The sequence below is a fragment of the Takifugu rubripes genome, chromosome 4, assembly GCF_901000725.2.
Source record: "Takifugu rubripes chromosome 4, fTakRub1.2, whole genome shotgun sequence".
In the NCBI taxonomy this organism is placed as follows: Eukaryota; Metazoa; Chordata; class Actinopteri; order Tetraodontiformes; family Tetraodontidae; genus Takifugu; species Takifugu rubripes.
Genome location: NC_042288.1, coordinates 6,357,022 through 6,382,945, shown reverse-complemented (window position 1 = coordinate 6,382,945; position 25,924 = coordinate 6,357,022). Strand labels below are relative to the sequence as shown.

Below are 25,924 nucleotides of genomic sequence, written 5' to 3'. Positions count from 1 at the left end.
TGGAGTGTGCAAAAGGTGGTAATCCGGCGGCTGGTGATTGTCTTTTTACATGCTGTAATCAAATATGGGAGCAAACCCACAACACAGGCTCTTGAAAGGCATTCTCTCCCACTGAGACACACCCTCACACAGACAAATAAACAGTCTTTCATTCTAGCTCCACTCACACACAAAAAGAAACATCACAGCAGATAAAAAAGCTGCCCAATAATTTGCCTATTGAAAAGGAGCTTTGACGATCACTTGAGTGAAGAAATGATATGTAGATGTGCTGATGTAGATGAAAATACTATACACTATATCACACAATAGCAGGTGGATCCAAAAGTGGGATCTACAATTGTATTATACATTATTTAATTTCTTTATCAATTGTTACTTGGATGAAAAACTAGCAAACAGAATAAAGTGAGACTGCAAGCCGACAAAAGCCAAGAGTGGAGCCAACAAGTACGTTTAGGCAGCAGACACAAGGCAGAGGAGGTGATGGAGGTGGGGAACTTACTACAAAAATTTAGGACGAGGTCACTGACATCATCTGTTACAGTACGAAGGTGTTTATTCTATCATCTGTTTTACTAAATGAAATGTTCAGACATTCGTAAAAAAGATTTAGAAAACAGATAATTATTTAAAAAATGACTTTAACTTGAGTTTAAGCAATGTGGCAAAATCCTGAAATAGTTACTTAGAAGTTACTTAATAGTTACACACTCTCATACTGTAAGTCTGATGAAAGCAGTGACTTTTCCTTTGTAATGTCTCCAGAATAATACAATGAGAGGGAGCGGAGAAAATGGAAGTTTAGCATGACGGCTATCGGCGATCTTACACATGGAGCGCCGGTAGATGGCCTTGGCCTTGTCTTTGTCCTCGGATCTGTTCCTCATGAAAGGCAACCTTTTAATAGCTGTCAAAGCGCAGCCAAAGACAAACCAGGGAGAAAGACGACAGAACAAGCCCAAGAGAGGTGGAGGAAAAGAAATCAAAAGAAAAAGAAGGGAAGAACAAAGGGGTATGGTTAATGTTGTCACCAAAAGAAACAGGGAAGAGATGCAGAAAGCACTGACCTCCTGAACAGACACATGAAGTCAACAATACATTACACACAAACAACAATGGTGTACACTTCACTGGTGGGTTTGTTATGACGAGGGCTTCTGCACTGACTTGAATTTATTTCATTTGCCCTTTTCTGAGCTTTTAATTGATGTAATAACACGTTATAACCTGGTGATGCGTAAACATTTGATTGAATCAGACTGATTGTAACATGGCTGATGCGTTTTCATGGTAGATTAAAATGCCTCTAGCTATTAAAAATACTTTTGGGGGCAGGCATTTGTAACAAACAAATGTACAGAAATACACAAATGCATATGCATTATGCAAAAACACACACTCGTACTATCTGCAATCAGTCCACACAAAGACATATAAACACTGTATTTATGTAGCTATTTTTAAGGCACACCATACTATTTAAAACAACACAACGGTCCGAGTCTTGCCAATCTCACAGAGGATGAGGAATATTAAAGGGTGCAATCAGAAGAATCAAATGTCAAGTAAACCACACTGAGGACTGTACTCTTGATAAAAAATATGGTGGTATAACCTTGAGGACAATATACAAAGCTAGTTAAGTAACAATAAATCTTTCTATTGCTACCAATTACACCTGAAGTTTTAAATATCTTGGACTGACTGGAGGTCAACCATAATGGATTGCACCATTTAATAGCTTTGGCTACATTAGATGGTGTTTCACTGTTGTTTACAGGTGAACTGTGCAGGTCACCAGGTTGACTGGAGACAGTAAAAGTGAACTGGAAAAATATTTTCCCTGTTTCTGAAGAGGTACCGGTACTTCAATTGTAGTTCATTATGTAGTAATTAACTCCTACAATCAATCGAAATTGATGGGCTACAGCAAACAATATTTAGTTAAATCTATCTACCCGTTCAACCCATGGTGCATGTAATGGTGATTACTGCTAAATTTAAACCTCAATACAACCTAACTTCTGAAAGATATGAAGATGTTTTCTGTGGAAATTTGAAGCCACTATTCAATGACATAAAGGCCATTACAAAACTGGTTGGATTTTTTTGGTCACTAAAATGACTTTAAATGTGTCTGACACTCTCAAAACAAAAATCCAGCACAGTCAATTAAAAACCAGGGAGCGTGTCTCAATTACACTGGATTCCAGTTCAGCGTTAACCCTAACGGTGTTGCACAGCTCAACCGTAGCGCCTACCACAGCGAGCGACACAGGCAATGGACTCACGAAAACATGCCCCGAAAGGTGTGACAGTTGGGTCAGAAACCCCGCCCACCCTCCCCTTCCACGGCATACCGTTGGTGGACCCATGCCCTTGGGCATGGGGCTGCTGCCCTCTCCTCCCTTTACAGAGAGAGATAAAGGAGTCGTTACAGGAGGAAAGGCTAGTCAGGAAAGGCCAGTCAGCCAGCACACAAACATGCACACAGAGTAGTTGTGTCTGTCTAGATTTATTTGAAAAATCTATTCAGGGTCAAATAGAACTGTAGAACTGGCAACAGTTGTGCGTGCATTTGTCCCATTTGGATGTAGAACATCGTCTTGTTAATTATCATAGATGTGTAAAGCAACACCAAACGGTGAACGTATGTCTGTATGATTTGGCTATACTCACTGCCGCTCCTCTTTTGTGTTAGTGTGTCATCCAGCGAGTTAGAGCCAGAACCGATGGAAGAACTGTCCTGGCTATCCTGGGGACAGGTCAGGAAAACATCTCCCAGTTCTGATCGAGACGGAGTCAGTGTGAGAGAGCGCATCCTTTCACGGTTTTTCGGCTTGATCAACTTCCTCATCTTTAAGGTGATCCAGTTGCCACGTCTGCAGAGGGCAGATTAAACAGGAGTGAAATGGTGGATCAACACTGGCAACGAAGAGGCAAGAGAATTCTTGTCCGTTTTTACCTGCGTGGAGGTGATGGGTCATAGAATTTATACTGGTCCATGATCTTCTCTTCCAGCTTCTCCTTCTGTCTCCTCAGCTCATTCAGCTTGTCTCTGGTAAACGTGAATCAAAACGTATTACCATAAAGTTCTAGATATAATAAATGTCAGAAATGAGTCTGCAGGAAAACAGAAAAAATGTGGCCATTTAAGAGAAACAATCACAGGTTTTTACATGTACTGTCTTTGCTCTACATGGAACAGATCCTTGCTTTCCATTGTCTGCTCCAACAAAGTGCGATTCTGTAGCATCAGAGTCTGAATCTGGTCCAACAGATGTCGATTCTCCTCTTCCAGATTTCCTTTCAGCTGGCTCAACAACTAATAGACACACAGACGCATTAAGACATGTCTGAACACATATCAGACATTAAGGGAGTCTGTGATCCCACAACACAGCAGGCGGCAGAAGTCACCAATACAAACAACAAACCTTAGACAGTTGACTCTCATTAGGCACAATCACGTTAAGGGGAAATCCTAGATCTAAAAAAAGAGAAGGGTGTGTCCCTACCTCACACTGGTTGGTGAGTTTGGTGGAAGTGATGTCCAACTGCTGGTACTGCTCCTTCAGTTTAGAGAATTCAGCCTCTAGCTTAGTCTGTTCCAGCTTGGCACTGTTCAGCTGGCTCTTAATGTTCTTATGATCCAGCTGAAGATTTTCATTATCCTTCAACAGCTGGCGATATGTTGAATTCAGCCTGGGGAGGAAGCAGAGATGCTCTTTAGTATAGACCAGTTTGTAAAATGGAACTATCCAAACATAAAATAGAAACAAGCCGGTCCAACATACAATTTGTATCTTTAATAATGACACAGTTTAACCTTACCTATCATTTTCCTCTTTGAGCAGTTTATACTGGTCAGCTGTGGTTTGGTGGGTTTGGTTCTCCAGCACCATTTTTTCCTGCTGGTCTTTCAGATTTTTCGACAGCTCCTCCAGCTCCCCCTTCCTCTGCAGGAACTGTTTGTATCTTCATATATAAAAAGCACATTATATACCAATAAATGCCAGGAGTATTGTATTTATTTTGTTTGTGACAAAAGCCCTCATGGACCAGTGTAGACATTTAAAGCAGCACTGCATATAAAATGTCGATGCATTTTCATCTCACTTGTCTTCCAGGTCTCTGTGTTGCTGCTCCAGACCCTTATGAGAGGTTTTCAGGTTCCCGTGCTTTCCTATCAGTGCCTCGTATTCTGCTGCCTGCCTCTCGTGCAGCGCTGCCAACTTCTCATGGTCACGGAGCAGCAGCTCATACGTGGCTCTTAACTCCTCTTTCTCCTTCAACACTCCCTCACGTTCACTCTCCATGCTGCTCTGCTGGGTCTGCAGCTGGGTATTCTGGGCCATCAGAGCTGCACTCTGTGAACTCAAGGTTGAGTTCTCCACCTAAGCGTTATGAGACATACATAATGAATTTAGGCTCCAAGGTGGGGAAAAAATGTCAACATAACAAGCAGACTTCAAAGACAGCTTGAATATAACATGTAATTTCCACAAGATATTATATCCAAGATAATATTACATTTTTTACTTTTCTGCTTGAATTTGAGTCTTTTGAGATCACTGTGGCAAACTAGTCTCAACATATTCCCATTAGCAGATTTTCTTCAGGTGCTGACACACATTCTGCATTCTTCGCTACATTTTTAGAGACTTTTAACACACCTGCCACCATACAAACAAGCCAAACACACTAACAAACACCCACAGAAACAGCTTGAAGCTGTCGTGTGGTCAGCATAAATCCTGTCAACCATAATCAGGGTTTGAATTGCTGCCAAACAAGGAGTAAACATCTAAATCCAGGCCGCTAAGCAGGCTTCAAAGGCAACTGTTCAGAGTAGATGAAAAAGCCATGCTGCGTCGATAGCGTCCTGCAATATTTCATATATTTATGTCATAATGGAGTTATGCAGAAATCTATTGATCTAAATCACACATCACTGGGGCGAAGAGCAGTAACAAGCCCTTGAACATTAAAGGTCAGATTCAGATATGGAAAAATCAGTTTCACAGAGACGGACGACGTATAAACAACATCAGTCTTGTGAACTATAGATTTTAATTAAATCCTGAAAGCAAATAATGCTGCTAATTAGTTTCAGATATATGTTTTTATTAAGTACTATTGACCACTTCCTTACTTCTAATCACTACTTTGTCATCGGAACAGACCAATCTTGTTGCGGGGTTACCTGAATTTTAGCATTTTGTGTCTGCAGCGCTGTATTGTTTTCCTGTAAAGAAGCAGTCTGTCTCTGAACAGTGATAATCTGAGCCTGCAGGTTGGAGTTTTGAGTTTCCAGTTGTTTGAGCTGACTCTTCAGAGCCACCTTTTCAGCCTGCAGTGTAGCATTCTGGAGATAAACACCAGTGTTACTGATACAGAAGAATTACCGTACATTTTTAAAAAATGCACATTGATTGCTATCACTATAATATGAACTTACATTTCTTTCAATCTCAATGAGTCGATCTTTGACTTTAAGCAACTCCCTGGTGGCTTCATGGCTCTCCTTCTCCCATTTACTCACAGCTGGACGGTCCTCTCCTCCTCTAGGGGGCGAACTCTGCACCATTTTCTCCTCCTCCTCCCTCTGACGCAGTGCTTCATAGTTTTTCTTCACCTGACCACACATGAATGGACATAATATTGTAGTCATCCAGTAAAATTAAAATAAAATGTGAAAGTTAAAAAATGGAAATTCAAATAATCTTAAGACTCAACAACAATGTAATTAAATGGAACTGATTCATCATCTTTTAAATTCACATCAGCAAGATCAAAATACAAACACCACTCATAAGAAAAGCAGACATTCTCCATGGCTGCCACATGAATAGATAAACTGATGCCCGAAGCAAAAAGGGAAATGAATAAATAATGCATTGACCTCAAGAATTGCTCTGGGTATTCACCCTATCTAGGAAATGGAGGAATAGACATTTGTACAAGCTGTTCTCTAGTGGGGATTTTTATGATTTTATATATAAGTAAGTGAATTTTCACATTAAGTGTTAGGTCCAATATTGCAATTTAGGTGAAAGTTGACATTATACAAAAAGGATTTGTAGATGAATGCCTGCTACTGACCGTCTTGAGCTCCTGGCGAAGTTGTTGGTTGAGGTTAGAAGACTCCTGCAGTCTGGCCTCAAGAGCAGCAATCTTCTCCTCTTTAATCTCCAAAGTTGATTTTAGAGTGGACTCTAATTTGGTCTCCAAAAGTTTAAATCTGAAAACAATATTTAGTGAGTATTAACATGATTGTGTACTCATTATTATGAATAGGGCATGTATTTAAAGAAGTACCTGTCGTCAGAGCCTTCATCATGAAGCAACCTTTCCTTGTTGAGACCAATCTTCTCCAGCTCATGAGTCAGTTTCTCCAGATCATTGTTCATCTGCTGAGTTCTCAGTTTCTCACTGACAAGCTCCTAAAACACACACAGCGCAGTTTAAAAAAAAAAAAAATCATTTTCCAATAACTAAAAACAAAGCATCTGTTTAGAGTCTCATTCATACAGGTCATATGATCTGTGTCGAAAGTGTTTCTTGAAAGAAAACCCTCAACAAAGAGATTTTACTTTGGATAATAACAAAGCAGCATTAAAATTAGTGTCCTCAGTCGTCTTATGCAACTCTTAGACACCACAAGAGTTAATCTGACCTCTCTGAGAGTAATGAGGGTCTTCTTATCAATGGTGGCCTGTTTGACCAGTTCCTTGTTTTCTTTTTCCAAGTCTTTGACTCTTGTGCAGGAGTCTCTGAAGAAAATCATCTCCTTGCCCATTGTCCGGTTCTCTTTCTCCAGGGCAGAGATCCGCTGGTTATTGTCATCTAGTTTAGAGTCGCGGATTTCAGCCTGGTGCCTCAGTCGTTTGTTCTCCTTCTCCAGCAGCTTCTTATCTTTTTCGAGAGCAGAGCTTTCGAGTTCCAGAGTCTTGTTCTGGGAAGGATGTAATGAAGGGAAGATTAATTATATTTCGCATAAATTGTAAATAGATATGTAGCAGATGTTAAGACAAAAATGCAGTGCACTCATGAAAAACTTTAGTTATAAATTTTGGGTTTCTTCTGAAATATACCATGTTTCATAACTGCATGTTTGTTTGTTGAGCAAATATAATTTTAAAAAAAAAAATCAAAATAAGGCTCCAAGTGTTACTGTAGAGCTGCCACACTACACACACTTTAGTCTCCCTCCGCTTCTGATTTCAGGCCAGTCCGCCTGGCCTCATTCTGCCAGGCAGAATCAGTCAAAATAAGCAGCTGAAGTTGTGACACAAATCTACCAACAGCTCTCTGCCATGTGTTGATGGATTTTTTTCTATTCCAGAAGAGACCGACTTTCTGTCTGCGCCTACCTCCTGCTCCAGCTGTTCCAGGCGTTTACTAGAAATCTTCAATTCCTCCAGGTTGTGTTGGAGCATCTGATTCTCACTCTCCACCTCTTGTAGCTCTGCCTCCAGCTGCTGGATCTTCTTACTGCTGTTCTCTAATGCTTTTTGAAGTCGCTGGTTTTCTGTATCTAGACCCTGATAACTCACCTGAAAGACGAAAGTATGATGAGTCCTTAACATTATGAGGAAACTAGCTATGTCTGTAAATAATGTTACCGTTACATCTTACGTGAATTTCCTTGGCAAAACATTAATAGTATGATGGCCAATCTGGTGTTACATATGTAGGTAATTTACTTCTCAAAGACAGCTTACTGCTGCACCTTTGCATGTCAATCTTCTGCCCATATGAAGTCTAACCTCTAATCTCTCAGTCTTCTTTGAGGAGGCTTTCAGCAGTTCCAGGGTGCGTTTTAACTGCAACTTTTCACTTTCCAGCTCCTGGTTTTCTGCTTCCAGCTGAGCCGCTTTAGCTCCTGCAGCCCGGAGACTCTCAGCTGAGCGCCGAAGTTGAAGGTTCTCCTGCTCCAACTGAGAGTTTTCTTTTTCAAGAGCCTCCAGCTGGAAGGCTATGTTCTTTAGCCCGTCAAGCTTCTTTTTCAGACGACGACTCTCTGCTTCCAACTCGCTGTTCTCCTTCTCCAAAGAAGAGACCTGCATACACAAGTAACTAATTCAGCAACTCAAATACAATCTTCTGGTGGTCTTTCACAGAGTAACACTTTAATAATGTAGATTAAAGAACCAGCTAAATGATACACACCTTTTCACAGGTGATTCCCAGGCTGGTTATCTTCTTCTGAAGGCTCTCATTGTCCCTTTCTAGCTTCTGCATGAGAATCTCCAACTCCTCAGCCCTCTCACCCTTTTCCTTCATCACTTCTAGATCTTTACCTTCATATAAAGGACAAAGATCATGAGAGACTCAAAACAATGGGTTTCTTTAGTAGACTGCAGGAATTAAAATTTGCAAATGTACTGATGCTTCACAAAAGTCATGCAGAATCTAAGCAAAAAGCATAAATGTTTAAACATGATTAAATTATCATTCTTGTATGATCAGAATATTTTAGTAAATAATTGCTAGAATTGAAATCATTAGTATTACTAAAAAGTATCTTAGTAAAAAGATCTCGCTTACGTAATTGTTTAATTTCAAATTCCATTTTATTCAGTTTGCCTGTTGTTTCACAAATTGACTCGTGGAGGACCCGATTCTCTTTCTCCACATCTTTGAGTCGAGCTTCAGCACCAACTTGGCACCGCTGGCGCAAGGATGACACCGTTTGGCCCAGGTGCTTGTTCTCCTGCTCTAAACCCTTCAGCTGGAGACGAATGCAACAAGGTCATTTTACCATAAGCTTCTGATTCATGGAGGGTCTGTGGGTGCGGGGTTACCTGTCTCTCAGAGTTTTCTCTGAGCGTTTCCAGAGTTTTTTCTAGTAAAGCCTTCTCCTTCATCAGGTCAGTACTCAGTGACTCTGTAGTTCGAAACGACTGTTTCTCTGATGCCAATTCACGTTCCAACATCTCCAACTGTAAATGACCATGTTAACACATTTTATGGCAGTTATTGTTTTTACAGTCTTGTCTTGACACTCTCAGTCACTAACTGAACTCAATGTTCAACCAATTAATCCTGGTTACAAAGAAACTAGTTTCCTTGTTTCATGAGAAACCTAAGACACAATTCTATGATAAATATACAGACACAAAATGTGCAAATATAGAAAGAGCTTCGCTCAGGTTTTATGCATTCTAATGTCTTTTGCAATCAGATCTTTACTACAAATGCAATTTTTCCTTTTGTGACAGAAAAACACAATTCCTATTTTTCTATGAGGCAACTCAGCAGTGCTGTCTGAAACTAGCTGAGGCATTTTGCAGCAAAGGGCACTCAAGCTTCAAATAGTGAAAAAGAAAAAAGGAATGCAGACCCCTCTGGATTTACAGCACTGCTTTCACCCTCCTGTCCACCCCTTTGAATACTTTCTTATAATTTGGTTGTTACTTGTTGTAAAGTTACAGGATAGGAGAGTGTGAGGCAGCTAAATAAAGGGCAAAAAAAAGGATTTCAGCAATTCTTGTTCTGTTTAAAAAGAGTAATCAATGAAGGAGTAAATACATTATCAAATCAAATCAGTCTTTATTTATATAGCATCTGTTACAATCAAATTGTTTCTAGGTGCTTTCCAGAATCCCAGGGCCTGACCCCCAACAAGCAACAGTGGCAAGGAAAAACTCCCCTTTAACAGGAAGAAACCGTGAGCAGGTCTATAAACAGATTAATTTAAAAACAAAAACAAACTGTAAACTAACCTATCCTCATCAACTAGACAGTCATAATTTACCGTTTGGTTAAGTCTCTGGTTTTCTTTGGCCAACTTTGTCACCGTGTCCTGACTGGCTCCTCCTCTGAGTTCTTCCACTGTCTTCAGCAAAGCCTGGTTGTCTTTCTCCAGCTTTAAAAGGCGACTTGATGTTAAATCATTTACTTCTTCTCCCAAGGACTTCTGAGGAGCTGCGAAACAGCAATAAAACATTAATATGGTTTTCCGTGTACAATTTTACAAATTAACCCTGACACATGCTAAGTCTTTATCCTGATCACTGGCTAGTTAAACCTCTTAAGAGCTTTTATAATCCAAACAAACAGATTATCCACTGAAAGCCAGTAAATATTAATTACAGTTCTTATCCAAGTGGAAAGAATGGCTGGAATTGGCTGACAAAAGCAGTCAAGCCTAAAAGATTAGGTCAATGACAAGAGCCAATGACCAAAGTATGGTGAGTTACCAGATTAACTCAGGGGACATTGTAATCATGCTTTTCTTCTGCATTATTGCATCTAGATTTCAAAGATTCTAAAGAGTGATTGGCCTCTTACCTTCAGCCAGTTCAGGTGTCTTGGATAGTTGCTCCAGCTCCCAGCCCAGGTGCAGGGATTCATCCATACTCTGTTTCTGGGCCATCTCTAACACAAGGTTCTCCTCCAATAACTCTTCCACGCGTTTGCGGTCCATGTCTCGCTCCTAAACAATGCAGAGAGATGAGATACACATTCGGACCACACAACTGATCTTTCTTTCTGCTTAAGTCCACAGGTCCATTAACTAACCGTCTCCAGGTCATGCATCTTTGATTTAAGCTGCAGATTTTCTTTTTCCAAGAGGTGCAGTTTGTCGGAGCGGGTACGGCAAGCATCCAGCTGTTCCTCCAACATCGTCTTAGTTTCCAGCAGGACCTGATTATCTTCTTTCAGTTCCTTCAGATCACCATAGTAGCAAACATGACATGTTACAGGACACCCAAACAAAAATGTATTCAGTAGAGTAGAAAAATAGCATTAAATCAAACCAAATGTATTCTGCATGCACATGCATGTACCTCGACTCTGGCCTTGTAAAATTCAATGTCATGTAGTTTATCCCTAAATCGGCTCAACTCGCTCTCCAATTTGTCGACACGAATGGCTTTCTCACGGAGAGCATCCAGCTCATCACGGTAGGCCCGAGCAGACCGAGCATCTGACAGCAACTGGTAACTCTACAGGAAACATTTTTTTCATTTCATTTTATTTCATTAACAAGGTAAACAAATATTTCATTGTAAATCAAGAATAGGTTTTCAGTTACTTAAATTACCCTAATGCCTGTCTGAAGAATGAAATGTAAAGCAGACTGATTAATATGGATAAAAACTACCATTACCAAATATTACTAAACAAGATTCATTTATATAAAACTCAACCTAGATGTCCCATATTTTGCCCATGCTATTTACGGTCCATCCAAATCAGAAGCCATGTGAGGCTAAAGTCTAAAGATAGCTCAAATAGCCCCTAAAGAGTTAAGTCACTAGCAAGCTGATTAAAGCCTGGCAGCACTGCAGCAACACAGTAGTAAGATTCGAGAAGGAGCAGCACTTGAAAGAAGATGATATGATTAAAATGCTTTTTTGTGGATGTACAGTTAGTGTGCAGGACTCCCTTTGACTTGGTATTACCTCTTGTTGAAGCTTTCTGAACTCCATTTCTATGTTCTCAAGTTCCTGTCTGGTGTCCAAAAGTTGCTCACTCTTTTCCTCTCTGAAGAAAGACAAAGGGGAAAATGAACATTAATATAAAATAAATGGGGTAGAAATACTTTTGGTACACATCTGAAGAAATCTTATCCCAATCTGGGAGGTTACAAACTCAAATTTCATGTCGATCTCAACACAGGTCAAGACAAATAAATCTCAGTAAAAAACAGTCTGTTGTCTCCATTGTGTTGGAACTATAGTGGTCAGGCAATAATACTTTTCCTGAGTTGAGATATAAATACTGCATTTTGGTCATAAGAAAACAGTTGAAAGGGCGGGGGGTCAAAACAACCAAAATGTTTGTATCCTGTAACCATGTTCCTTTTTTCTTGAGAAACTACTTCAAATGAGATTCCCACTTACCGGTACTATAGTTTTGGAAGAGATACGCACAAAAACAGACATTTATTTTCCTCTGTTCAACACCAAGGCCAAGTAATCTTCAGTTTATCGAGTCAGTTGCCATACAGGAAGAATGCGCAGGGAAATAACTACAAGCATGAGTTTCTCTAAGTTTTACTAAACATTTGATGATCTACCATTCTTTAACTTCCCTTCACTGCTAGACAAAAAAAACCAAAACATTGGTAACATTGACACATCTCTCGTTTGGCCCATTTTCCATAACAAACACATGAAAACATGCAAACACATTCCTGTTCTGCATTAAAAGAGAAACTTTAGCCATGTGACTAGAGCAGTAAACATCAGCACATTGATATGAAGCACTTTTTTCTATTCTCTGCACACATGACAGCATTCTTCTTTCAAATACATCACACCAAGAAAACGGCTGAAATACTGATTTGTGTTGTCCTACTTTAGAGAAGAAAAAGTCCATGTAGGTCAAGGAAGAATAAAAGACATGCATGTCTCTTCTGAATAACAGACCACAATTAGTGCTGCACATTTCAGTCCTGAACCCATGTCTGGACTATTTCACATTACAACACTGACAATTCACCATCACTGAGGTTATTTCATCGTAATGTTATCACAACTTAAACTAATTAAAGAGTTTTGGCAAAGCCCTTCTCAATACTTATATAGTACTTGAAATAAGTGACTGGACAATTATGACCTAGCTTTGTCTAAATCAGTCAAACTATGAGCTGATAAAAACATCTTCACATTCTTACAAAATATTAAATAATGAAATGACAGGAAAGCATTATGTAACATTAATATCATGCTGCCAGCATGCAGTGCACTAAATGTGATGTGATATTGCTGCCTTTATGTACTTCCTATTACAGATGCAACTTCTTTCATGGTGATGGGAACCATTAAATCTTTACAGCTTTACAAAGGAAGTTCTATTATTCATGGACAGAAGTTAAAACGCCCCAACCAAGGTCACAGGCCAAGGTTTAGTCTGGACACTGTGGTTTCGTGATGTAGTCATAAAAAAGATCCATCATTAAAAAGGGGGCGTCCTTGTAGCTTAAAGATCAAAAGGACCCGCAAACACTGCCACATGCTGATGCAACTAGACTTTCTGGTGCTGGAAAATCTATTATTTCATGGAATTTTATCATTATGACTAAATAAATAATTATTCCCAAAACTTAAACAATGAACCCAGCACTACAGCATGCACAGAAAGAATTTGGATACATTTTTAAAAATAATTTATTCAATCAATGTTCATGTCCATTAATTCATGTTTAGCCAAACTACCTTAAAGGTATTGGTCATTTTTTATTACAGTCATGAATTATTTTTATTCATGCTGATGATAAAATGTAGTGCTTTCAAAGGGATTTTATGTCTCATTTAAAGAACCAATGATAACTTAGGTAATTGATAACTTACAAGTTCTCAATTCTGTAGAGAAGCAAAAACAGGAAGTGGCTCAGAAAACAATGGCTGTATATACAGCTGTTCAAGTCTGATGGTGACACCGTTTCGCAATTCCAGTAAAATAACAGCACTTACAGCTCTTGTCGAAAGCGTCGGAGTTTTGCCTTGGCATCTGCCAACTCCACAGAGAGGTGCTGTCGGCTTTCAGTTCTCCTCATACTGGGGGAGTCACCAGGGGACTGGGTTGGAAAGGTAGCCAGTGGAGACAGCTGGACACAGTCCCTTTCCTGGGTCAACTCCACTATAGTCTAAATGGGGGGGAAATGGCAATCAGATCTAACTACCTTTGCCATTACAACATTAAGAGACCAAGTTTAGTCCAGGAAGAAAACATTTAACCACAAGACAAGTATTAGGGCTCCATCTCTGCCCACAGTCCCATGCAGGCTATTTTTGTGAACTGCCCGTTACAGGAAATGGGGTTTTAATTGAGAGCGGCTGAATAACACAGTGATAATCTGGGGGCTATTAAAACAAGTCTCTCTCTCAAACACACACACTCATGGGAAGCGGAACCCCTTTGGATAGGAAATTTAATGATGTACAAACACCAGTGAACACCCTCAATGCATGAAACCGTTAAAAGTTTCATTCCTTCCTTCATGAAGCGGCCATTTTAAGGCAACAAAAAAGAAAGTTTTACAACTTAACTCAACACAGTCTATCTTTGAGATAAGAGAAATTTTACCTCAGTCAAAAATAAAGGCTATGTAAATCTACATAAACACTTACGTTACATGTTTTTACCTCTAGCTGTGCATCCCTCTCATCTACCAGATGTTTAAGATGGAAAGCAAGGTTTCTAGAGAGGCTGTCAAGGTCCTCCGGAGGCACTTCTCCACTTTCAAACCACTGCAGGTCCACTACATTCTCTTGATTATGAGTCACCTAAAATCAAAGATCCTCCTTCAGGGCTCAGCTATGCACAGGGATAAATATACCAAGTCTCTCTAGAGAGGGCTTGCTTTACTTTGGAGTTTAAATACCTCTTGGATGTGAGATGCTATTGCAGCTTTCGTGTCAAAGTCTAGTGTCTGGATACGCTCGATATACTCTTCTTTCTTCTCGCACTGTAAACAAAGAGGGTTCAAATGATCATTATTGCCATGTTCACGGGCTAGATCATTCAAATGGAAGCTTAACGGGGGACACAAGGCAGAGGTTACTCTGACAGAGAGGTCAGGGATTGTATTTAGCAGTCAAATGTTTCTTATCTGCATCAGACAAATGTCTCAGTCTTGCTGGCTGCAGAAGAAATGAAACCATGACATTACTGATGACAGCAGTTTTCCTCAGTCTGTCAACGCTCTGAAATGCAACGAGTCATTGAATATCTATTTCATTATGCAGCATTCTGCAACATCTAAATCTAAATCCTTGAACTTTATAAAGCAAGATCAAAATGACAGCAAAAGAATTGTGGTAAACTGGAATAATAGTAATGCTAAGAGAAACTATGAAACTTTCAATCTCTAAAAGGTTATTTTAAATGTGCTGAAAAGACGAGCCCTCTATGAGAGGTAGAGAGGTATAGAGGTAGATTTTCTTATGTCTGCAGCAGCAAAACTAAAACCAAGACTTGTCTGTAGTGCATGCAGCTCATCATTGCTGTGGTGACATTATAGAGTAAAACATCGAGGATTATATTCACCAGCCAATGATAATAGTGACAGGTAACTGAAATCACCTCAGGTGATCTTAGCACACCAAAAACAGTTAAAAGTTCTCTCTGTATCTATTACAAATATTATAAACTGTGATTTCTATTTATTTTGTCTGTCAAATCTTTTTTGAAATTTGTTTGATTCTTAATGACATCTACATTATACGATTTACGTATGTAAAAGGGTGCAATGTGGAATTACAGTAACTGTACTCTTACCTGGACAGCACAGCCTAGCAATAGCAGAAGCAGTCTCTTCATCTCCTCCAGACCTTGCTCTGAAGACAAAACAGCAACATGAGACATTATAATAAAGAAGCAAATTCCAAATGTTATCTCTCATTCTAAAATTTATTAAACTGTGACCTACTGAAGTGCATTGAAACCACTAAAATGTTTCCCAAAGCAGAGAGAGAAAAAGACTTTCATGTTACCCTCCTCTTATGTGTTTCTGCCTATCACAACCCTAAAAACAGCTGTTGATTTGCTCGACAGGCCTCTGATCATCTGTGGGGTTCTGGATTGGTGAAACAGAAGTTCTACAGCCCCTTTCAGGCGAGATCAAAGTAGTCAGCTTCTTGGGTGTTTTCCCCTTTAATGTCTTTTATAAATGTTTAATAGATCTGATTGTTGAAAAGGGAATCCACACAACTCGCCAACATCTTTCCTCTGGGAAACCACATGTAAAAACAGAGAGTCTACTGACAAAATCCATTCATTAATTTCACAGAGTTGTGCCCTACAATCAACTCTCTTTTTTTTCTTGAATCAATAGAAAGGCACACAAGTCAATACAACACTGATTAAAAGAGATGTCATGTGACCACATGCCATACTAAAATATATTTTAAGAGGAAGACTGATCCATAATCAATATTGCTATCAGATAATAAATCCTCATTGGTGAAATTATGATATGCATTGGTATTTCCTTACTTTTCTACAACTGTGCCTTTTCAGTGCAGACTTAAATGATGGATGGTAAACAAGTGGTGGCAAGTTGAAGCAAATGATTTTTTAAGCATTTACAATTAACGTCAATCATTGCTAGCCAATATTTGAAATGTTATTTTTAGGAGTACTGGGTTTAAGGGTTTGGATTGTAATCTAATCCAGGAGGAAATAAGATCAGCAAATCTACTGCAGCAATGGAGGAAAGATAAAGGGCCAACATTTATAAATAATTTATGGTGCTGGAGAGGCTGAAGAATATGGAGAATCAGTATGAGTGCAAGATAAAAGGAAGAGAGCCGTAACAGGGAACACACTACAGCAAAACCATAACAAACAAGAGAGAAGAATATAGAAGCAGAAAAATCAAGAGGAACAATAATGCAGATCAGTAAGGTTGAAAGTAGGAAAATGAGCCTCCTGTTCAAGGTGTGACCATCTCTCTGCCAGTGTAATTTATTCCATTCCACATCCTGCCATCCTTCTCCCATCAACATAGTTACAAATCACCTGGGCCTCCTCAGTCTCTGCATTTACTCATCACGGCTTCCGCTTTTCACATCATTTCCTCCTTCCCTGATTTAGTCACGAAACAGGAAATGAGTGGAAGGAAGGACAGCGACTAAAACACTTCCTGGTCTTGCATCATGCATTGGTACAGAGTTAATAATAGCAAAATTGTGCAGCATTAATGTGTAAATGACTGTTACATCCTCTTCTACAGTTCTAAAAATGAGTATTTGTGCTTATTCAGTTTTAATGACTTGTGTTGCGTTGCCAGATTTCAGATTCAGATTTTTGTGCTTGATCCAGCAAACAGCAGGCTGTCAGGAGGTCAGGTCAGTGTGTTAGCATCGAGCATAACCCAGTTTTAACACATGGGCCAGTGCTGCAAGTTAATTAAGTACAGACTTGTAAAATGGCAGCATGTCCTATTTATCCTAACAGAAATACACTCATTACCTTCATAAGAACTCAACTCTCTGAACTTCATAAAACCCTACATACACTTGTCTTCTGCTTTAGTGAAATACCATATTTGATTTTAATCAGTGCTGTACACTGGATTTATCCAATAACAGCAAATGAGTTCAAGATGTCAGTTAAACAGATACAGATGACAAAATTCACCATCCATTCCATAACAGTGGAGATATGGAGCCCAGATCAGGCCGAATATTTACAGACTAAACAAAATTGGTTCTCTTTCCCTCTATGACATACTTACACACACGTGTGTATGTCTAGGCTCAGATGGGGGGTGGGGTGGGGGTCAACAGTGCATTGCCACTGTTCACTGTTTTGAAACATCTCCTCCCCCATCCTGGAGTAAAATGCATACACGTGCATGAACACACACCCACACACGGTGCAGTGTTGTCCCCTACCCCCCTGATGGAGGCATAATAAATGCCACATGGTCAATGACTTTCAGCTGGCAACCACTGAACACCAGAGCCAGACTCCACAGCCACCACTGGTCTGGACGATTATCTAACAAGCTTGAGGAAAAAAAGACTCCAAGAAAACCAGAAGAGTCTCATACAGCAGCTCAGTGTTTTTTTACAGCATACTGCACAACCCACATGATAAAAGTAATAAAAGTAAAAATTGTAAGGCTCAGAAGGTTCAAATTTTTCTTTTTAAAAAAAGCATCCACAACTAAGCCTGGAAACATTTTTTTTTTTTAAATGAAATCAAAGAATTGATTACATTAGCAGTTGGACCCTTTTCATCCTGAAAGTCAATCTAGTAACCCTTAACAGGAGAAGCTAATGCTTCGCAGATGTCTTCTTTATGATTGTATCAAATGTACAGTCTCGGAGGAGAGAGCGTTTTAATCCCATCATCTCCGCTCATTTAACTTTGCATTTGTCTGATTTTCACAGCCAGTTGACCGTGATGTCACATTAAAATATCAAGTGACCGTTAGGGGTCGGAGAGGTCAAACTGTTTCTATGAATCAAACACTTCCCCCCTTACTAATATCAGACATATCAGATAACAGAATTTGGATCAAATATAACAGAACACATTTAAAAACCAAATCAAGGAAACTTAACCAAATTTTTACTTGTGCATAACTAATGGTGCAAAATCAAATTATCACTGCTTTTAAATGTATATGATGGTAACATACTCATAAAAGTCCTGTTACTTAATCACAATTCTGTCTTTAGATGTTTGTACCTGTTGTTTTTAAATCTACACTTACCAGACAGTGGGTTCCGTCCCAGTACCAACACGTTTGGCAAAGGCATCATGACCAGCTGCTGGAGAGTCTCCTGTTACAAAAAAACATGAACATACTGAATTATGGAAATAGAGATAAAGAAATACAGTAACAGATAGAATCCAACAAGGTATTACTGCAGGTTTTAATGTGTAACTGTATGTAATACCGTTCATAGTTGCTGGCCTGCAAGTAAGAATTATTGTTAATGTGGGTTTTGTAGCATGACCGTCTTTATTCACATGTCAACCATGAAGACCTAAATAAAAACACGAGTTGTTATCTATCCAGGGACTGACATGTACAGTACATGTGTGCACACAGTCAATCATCAGATGAGGGGTGCTGCAACAGTCGACAAAAGAGTAGATGACAAGAGCTAATTATGCTGTATTATCTCATAACCAACATGATGCAGTCCAACCTTTTTAACCGTCTTACTCAGCTGGACAAAACACTTCCTCAGTGAAATCAGAACCTGCCCAAGCAACAGTTGGGTTTCCAAAAAGGCTTTCACAGGGGGCAGGTAACTTGAAGCTCTGTTGTCTACTGGATGGAAAAGTGCAGCATTTGCACCCGTGGTTCAACTTTCCTGTTTGCGCTAGTGCTGCTTTCATCATTAACAGCATACAATAAAACAAGGTTTTTGGAGAACCTCCCACTTCCCGGAATAACCATCTGGCCCATTTAAATTGCATTACCTCACTACTGAGGTAGAACAGGAAATCTGACGTCAGTTGTTGCTGCAAAAAGGTTAAAATAAACCCCTAAATGCAAGCAGTCATAACATAATAATTCAGAAACAGAAAAAAACAACATTGTGACCAAGTACATAAACTGCTAATGCACATTAACACGCTCCCCAGCATATTCAAACCAAATCACAGACAACTGCTTGTCTCTTAAATTAAACTTTACAACCACTGCAAATCAGTCTGGTTGTTAAACCACCCCTTTGCCCATTTTATTTGACGCACAAATCCACAAAAATATCCGTTTTCAGAAGATTTGAAAGGGCTCATGTAGTGCATCACCCACATCTGGTTTGGGCAGATATGAGAGTCCAGGAGATGAGCAAACAATTGAATAAAACAAGGTGCGACTTGCTATGTGGTATTCTGCGAGGTGTTTTTCTCTTGTTATCCGTGGCTATGTTGTTGGTGGTTATCAGTTCGCTGGTAATAATGCCTCAGAAAGGCATTGTAATAACAGGTGACAATCTGTTATGAACCAGTGAGACCAATAAATGAATTTGCAGGTCTGTAAAGGTGCTTCTTCAGCAAGAATTTAAAATGGGCTGAAGATACTGGGGAATTCAACTACAGTCAAGACAAACATTCTTCAATTACATTCACCAGCAAAGAGAATCAATATCTCAGCTTATCTTTCACACTAATAACCGTGCCCTTTAAGTTGTGCCTCTCCGTGCAAGCTGGCCGTCTACCTTGGTTAGAAGCATATTCTCATCTGCGAAACCACCTGTCCCAGTCCATTTCATCGGCACATGCTCCCACCTGTCACCTCCGATGGCAGCATGTGTTTGCTGAGCAAGCAGAACCTTCTTTATTCATGCCGTCTGTTCCCTTTTAACACCATGCAAACAAATGTAATAACTTATTTATTAACTTTTGGGTTAGTGAAGACAAAAGAGTGATGCAGGTGAAACTGAAACTAGGGGGCACTTTTTTTCTTTTTTTAACATCAATCATGTGCTTTTGGTGCTATATTTTGAAACATTTTTTCTACCATTTCATTATACTGTGTACAAAGCAATAAATATTCTGTGATGTGCAAAATAATGATCTTGACAACACCTCTACACTTTTCCTTTCTTCTCATGTCAAGAGTCATTGAAGACCTCTTGATACTTTGCACGAATGTTGCCTTTGAGTACACAGAGCAAAAAATTTCTTTTGTTTTTTTACAAGGAATAATCAACAAATACACCTTTATTCTAGATACATCTTTAATTTTCAAAGATGTGCTTAATCACATGTATTACAGATAGTTTTCACAGTAGTAAAAAAACCCCGCACGTTTCTTGGATTAGCTACGGAGGGCTTAGCTCTTCTCTGTTAAAAAAAAAAAAATAATTAAAAAAAAAGATGGACGCCACAGGAGGGAGACCAGTCAGGCAACCACACCGATCAATCCAAGACACGTGCACATTCTCAGAGCTCTAAATCAGGAAGCTGTGGCTGCAGAAATGTCCTTGACTCAGTCACACTGTCACCTTGCTGCAGTCTTTATAGAATCATATCCAATTTACACATGTGGTCTGGATATTTACATTGGAAAAAAATCTAATAATGACACAGTGTTTGGAGGGGAAAAAATGGAGCTGTGGATGGGGCTAAAAGAGAAGGGGCAGGAAATGAAGGGAGGGAAAGAAAGATGGAGCTTTGATTCCTTCACTTCTCACTCCAGGCACGCATGGCTGATCTGCCTCCTCTTCTTCCTCCTCTTCACCCCCATCCCCCTTTGCTGACACTATGTTGCTGTATTATTGATTCCAACAAGATTCACAGTTACTCTAAACCATCTCCTCTTCCGTCCCAAAGAGACATTTAGAGTGTGGGAAGAAGATAAACAATGGAATTTACTGAATTGCATACTCGTATAGCTTTGTGCAGCATGCAGTCATCATACGATTCTTTGACGTACAAGATATTAAACTGAAATTAAGTCTGTTGGTTGATTGATTTTGTACAATCACAGAGCTTCCCGCGCTTCAAATACACAGGATTCTACAAAGATATGTGTTCTAATGGTGACAATATGTGTACATTTATTGGAAAAAAAAAAGCAACATAGAAGATGACTTGGATTTTCTTAAACTGGAGGCTGCATCTAAAACCAGCCATCACACACCCCTGCAACAGCTCTGCATCATCCAATCCCAGGACAGGTTCTGCAACCAGCTCAGCTTCAACAGGGGATTAATTGTTCTGCTACTCTGGTAAGTACGAGTGTGTGTATGTGTTTGTGTGTGTGTGCGTGCACGAGCGAGCGAAAACTGCCTGAACCCCAGCAGCCCGATTCACACCCATTCTGCAGATGCTGTGTTACCATAGAAACGAGGAAATGGGTTTATCCTTCTCCCTTTTAAATCTGACATATACACAATGTGCACATTACAAGACACACACGAATACAAAATCCTCATTATGACACCAGGGACTTCTCTCTTACCACCACTCACGAAAAGAAGCCTACTTCCACACAGCACTACATTTGATCTCAAAGCATCCTCAACATGGAATCAACATGAATAACACTTTATTTTCTTCAGCTCCTTGAACAGACTGTAAGAACAACTATAAAACAGCACTTAAATGGTGCAGATCCCATCTGGTATTTTTACTCTTCTATATTATTTATAACAATATATTAACAATGACACAATGTTTTTTCCTTTAAAAAGAACTAAATAGTGACGAGTTTATATTGACCAGTTGCATGGCATCAATTAAATCAGTGTTGTGTGCACATGCAATTTCCCTGAACAAATTAAATCACGTGCAAAACCTCGACTCTTGCTCTGGGTCTAGTAGCGTCCACTAAAAAGAACAACAGTTGGGGTCTATTGTTGACCAGATGGAGAGATCACATCTTACATGAGGCGGAGGAGAAAACAGACCATTAGTAGTCCATGGCTTTTGTTTTCCTCTGTTATCTATCAGTCAGAGTGCTTTTTACAATGAGACCCTGAGGGTGAACGAGTGGATGAGCCAATTCTGCCGCTCGTCTCACAAGGTACAAGCAGGTGGGCTAGTGAGGCAAACCCAATCCACCCCACCCCCCAAAGGGCTTTGTTTGACACAACATAACATGCGTGGTACTCTTTCAGCTCTTGTTTGAACACTCTTTTGACATAATTGAATTTCTTTTGTCAAAGTATTTGTTTTAGCATCCACTTCTTAAATAGGCGTGATGCTTGACAGCTGTTTTGATTGATTTTCACAATTTGTTTTCACGTGTCAACCACATATTGCTTCTAACTGAATATATTTATTCAATCCATTGGTTGGAGTTGTTTTTATCTTACCGAGACTAATGCTGCAGACAAAAACCACTAGCTCTGAGCCAGGACAGGGATGAAAAATAACCTCACAAGCTTCCGCTTAATACAGTAACAGCAAAACATAGTCCCCTGTTAGCAGAACTAACTCTCCAAGTTTCCTCTTTATATCTACTTCATTTTAAAGTAAAATAGTGCAGTGAAGTGAAGCGCTTTTCAAAAATGTAGGCACAGACACAAGCAAACCCTGTTATTTTGGTTTGCCAGTGCTCAGCTTGCACTTGAATCATCAGTAATGTGTGAGCCTGATGAAGGGTTCAGGGTGTCAGTGGAAGCGCCACTCACCACGGATGAAGGCCATGAAAGCTCAAAACCAGTTGAAAGGTCTGGGTACAAATATATACCAGTGAGAGTGAGCCAAAGGCAACTGGAAAGCTGAGTGTCAGGAAACCAGCTTCCACAGAAAAGATTGTTTTCTTGAACCACTCACAAATGGACTGCCATCGGCTGAATTATATTCTTGCATATATCAGCCTCTTAAAATGGGCTGGATTTCATGGGTAAAGGGTAGCTAGGTATCTAATTGCTACATCACCAGACTCCGAGCAGAATGTGAGTCTGCACAACAACACAGATTTAGCCTGTAGCTACAAGCGCATGCCCTAATAAACTGATGTGACCATGACTGACACAGAGAGGAACAACATGAGTGTATATACCCTATACAATACACTGTTTAAATACAAACATACAGCCATTTTCAATGCTGGTCAATTTTTTACTTGATGGTAAAAAAAAAAACTTATTTTTTTTTTTTTACAGAAAGATATTTGATCCTTGAACAGACAACAATAAGGTCTGTTTGTCTCCGTACAACATTTGCACATGCAGGCATGTGATGATGAGTATGTGTTAGTGTAACTTTGCTCTGGTCTAGTAACAGAGCATCTTTGTCAGCTGGCTTTAGGTCAAGGTTTCATGTGAATTCCTCAATTATTTGTCGCCCATACTTCAAAGAGACCTTGGCAGAAAACCAACTCTAGTGATGCTACGATGATTTCTAACGTCACTGAGGGGGTTTTTTTAGTGACCAATTAAAACTCTCTCACAATACTGAATCTTTTCTGCATATTTAATACACAAATAAAGCCTTCAATAATTGTTCTTGGAAGATTTTCAAATGTCCAGTACGCAGTGACCATCATCTCAGTCTGGTCTATCTGATGATACAATAGAACAGGAAAAGACAACTTAATCAAAGCCCAACAATCTAGATCCTTCCCAGAGCTTCAAGGCCAGATGAATGGAGGTCATTCTCTACACCTCAAACCAAAACAGTAGTATTAACAGCAATACTCTTTATTTAAAGAAGGTTAAGAATCTAAAATATAAATAAAACATGTTTCTCTGTTCCATGACATATTTTGCTGTATGTATATCTTTAATTGGGACAATGGCTTTGATATATTATCCAGATTGAAGGCTGACATTGTTCTGTTCATCATACTTTCAAAGATGTGTAGAGAATAAAACTCTTTAAAAGGAGTTTATTCCAAAACATACTGTGGAGTGCGATAGTGTAAAGATCCATTAATAGATAAAGTAGCTTTGCTCAATTCAATGATGTCTATTATGAGAACCATAATTATTTAAATGTTGTCAGTTGGGTCACAGCTTCAACACAAAATCAACTATCATAGCCCACAAACGCCCCAAAAATACTATCGGGATTACAGCTGGAGGTGTTGTCTCTGTAAGTGGTAAATACATTAAAATGGTCCTGAGCCATCTGCCTCCCATAATTCAAAAAAGCTTAATGAATTGGCCAAGAGCGGGTTCTTTTCCAGAGGCAGGCTGCTTCTGATTCCAATTTCTTCCAAAAACAGAAAGAAATACAGATTTAAAGAGTACTGTGGGTGCTACAGATGGATTAATGGAATTCCAATAAGTTACCACTGAACTGAGCGAAGCCTTCTCCCAACTGCTGAGCATCACACTAAATTGAAAACCTGTTAAGCCCATTAGACTATAACCTGAATGGCACTTTCGTCCATATGGTGCTGAAATCTGAAACAAGTAAGCAACAGAAGGAGATTGTGACTAAAGAGATTTTCCGCCTGGCTGCTCGTGGAAAAACTGACACCCGTTGACTTTTAAGCAATCAAGTGTGTGAGTAGATTTACGGATACTGATATGCCACATTTCATTTGCAGATTACAGTTTATGCACACAATTAGAGTGGGTACAGGCATGTGATGAAAAACACAGGAGACACTGAAATTTAAGCTTCTTTCGTGTTGAGAATAACTTGTGTCTGATCAGTGAAGTCAGATATTTATGAAGATATTCTAATTAGATTTTAACTCGCTGTTAATGCAAATACAGGCTGGATCAATGGGAAGGATGCCCTGTCACTGGGTCAGCCAGAAGCCCCCAGTTAATGTCCTTAAAGCTTCCCGTCATCTCATCATCCAACACCACTACTTAACGGCAACAGTCCATGACTGAGCTGTTAACTCTGAGACACATAATTCTGCAACTGACACACCCCAAAGGAGCTTTTGTAGGCCCATTAATGAGTCTACACAATAGGCTGATTGTCTAAATAAGATGACTAGGAAGTGATTAACGGGATGTTGGGAGGAACCATGTTAAACCAGACCTAACAAAGGATGAACTGATCCGTCACTCTTCTTGCTTGACTTCTGAGTCAACCTTCAAGATTTTTTTAAATCTCCTGTTTGGAAGAAACATATGTTGACATGGCTCAATCAGTGCTTATTCAATCAAAGAATGAAGCAAAATCTAGGTAACCACATGTTTTGATCCAGTTTTTCCAATTTCTGCCTGCAGAAGGAAAAATGTTAAAGCACAAGAAAAGCAAGCATGAGCCCTCAGGATATGGGTCAGGGTCCCATGTGAAGCGCTGGAGCCGTTTGTTTTTTCTTCCAGCAGTGGCCATCGTGGTATTGCTAACCTCACATTGCTGCTTCAAATGTCACAACACTATTCTCGCAGCTAAATAGTGATTAACTATATATTCTTTCTTTAAGGACTGATTCCAACTCTCAAGAAGCTCACACAGAGCACAGCACACTTATGTCATAAGTGCTGACATGACCGCGTGCACGATGGGTCCACTGTGAGACATCTGGACTGCAGTCCCAATACCACAACACAAACCAGCACACATACACTTTTACGAATTCAAGTTTTTAAAGTGGTGTTAGAGCACACATAAGAAACACTGCAGATGGAAATGAACGTATTTATTAGGTTGCTTAAAAGCTGATTTAAGCTTGTTTTCCAGATTTCAATCCATCATAAACAGACTCACTAAGAACCACCAACATTTGATCAATCAAAAAACACTGACCAACCTTTAAGATATCTGTACTGCAGCACAAAAAGAAACGTTACCTGATAGTAGGATTTAATCTGCCTGATGAGAATGGAGAGGTTCTGAATTCGCAATGTGGGGTCATTGTTGACTTTCTTGTTGGTCCTCTGTACTGTGGCCTTTGGATTTCTGCAAGAAAAAAAATGAAAAACCGTACATTTTAAAACCTTTTTTTTTTTTTGTATTTCAACATAGCATAATGAAAATTCAAATTTGAATCAGGCCCAGGCAAATAACCACAGTAATCAAACACAGAAACATTCCCCTGATGTTGGTGTTCCAAACACAATACACT

At 39.5% G+C, this 25,924-nt stretch overlaps 1 protein-coding gene across 8 annotated transcripts in view; it reads right to left on the bottom strand.

The window, feature by feature from the left end:
- ccdc88ab (coiled-coil domain containing 88Ab) overlaps positions 1-25,924 on the bottom strand; it is a 38,197-nt gene that overhangs the window by 6,494 nt on the left and 5,779 nt on the right. For 6 of the 8 annotated variants that reach the window (XM_029835686.1, XM_029835688.1, XM_029835687.1 and 3 more), the window contains exons 3-31: positions 25,650-25,758; positions 18,191-18,260; positions 15,244-15,302; positions 14,348-14,431; positions 14,109-14,249; positions 13,437-13,609; positions 11,421-11,502; positions 10,803-10,961; positions 10,534-10,680; positions 10,303-10,447; positions 9,767-9,936; positions 8,814-8,951; positions 8,557-8,740; positions 8,179-8,309; positions 7,776-8,069; positions 7,380-7,562; positions 6,683-6,961; positions 6,325-6,449; positions 6,109-6,247; positions 5,465-5,641; positions 5,210-5,371; positions 4,123-4,400; positions 3,838-3,981; positions 3,522-3,708; positions 3,183-3,328; positions 2,969-3,061; positions 2,683-2,885; positions 2,364-2,411; positions 833-910 (exon numbers count right to left, since the gene is read on the bottom strand). In XM_029835686.1, coding sequence (XP_029691546.1) covers positions 833-910; positions 2,364-2,411; positions 2,683-2,885; positions 2,969-3,061; positions 3,183-3,328; positions 3,522-3,708; positions 3,838-3,981; positions 4,123-4,400; positions 5,210-5,371; positions 5,465-5,641; positions 6,109-6,247; positions 6,325-6,449; positions 6,683-6,961; positions 7,380-7,562; positions 7,776-8,069; positions 8,179-8,309; positions 8,557-8,740; positions 8,814-8,951; positions 9,767-9,936; positions 10,303-10,447; positions 10,534-10,680; positions 10,803-10,961; positions 11,421-11,502; positions 13,437-13,609; positions 14,109-14,249; positions 14,348-14,431; positions 15,244-15,302; positions 18,191-18,260; positions 25,650-25,758 — 4,328 coding nt within the window. The remainder of the gene's footprint in view (positions 1-832; positions 911-2,363; positions 2,412-2,682; positions 2,886-2,968; positions 3,062-3,182; positions 3,329-3,521; positions 3,709-3,837; positions 3,982-4,122; positions 4,401-5,209; positions 5,372-5,464; positions 5,642-6,108; positions 6,248-6,324; positions 6,450-6,682; positions 6,962-7,379; positions 7,563-7,775; positions 8,070-8,178; positions 8,310-8,556; positions 8,741-8,813; positions 8,952-9,766; positions 9,937-10,302; positions 10,448-10,533; positions 10,681-10,802; positions 10,962-11,420; positions 11,503-13,436; positions 13,610-14,108; positions 14,250-14,347; positions 14,432-15,243; positions 15,303-18,190; positions 18,261-25,649; positions 25,759-25,924) is intronic. The other 2 variants (XM_011603116.2, XM_011603117.2) reach the window with 2 other exon arrangements.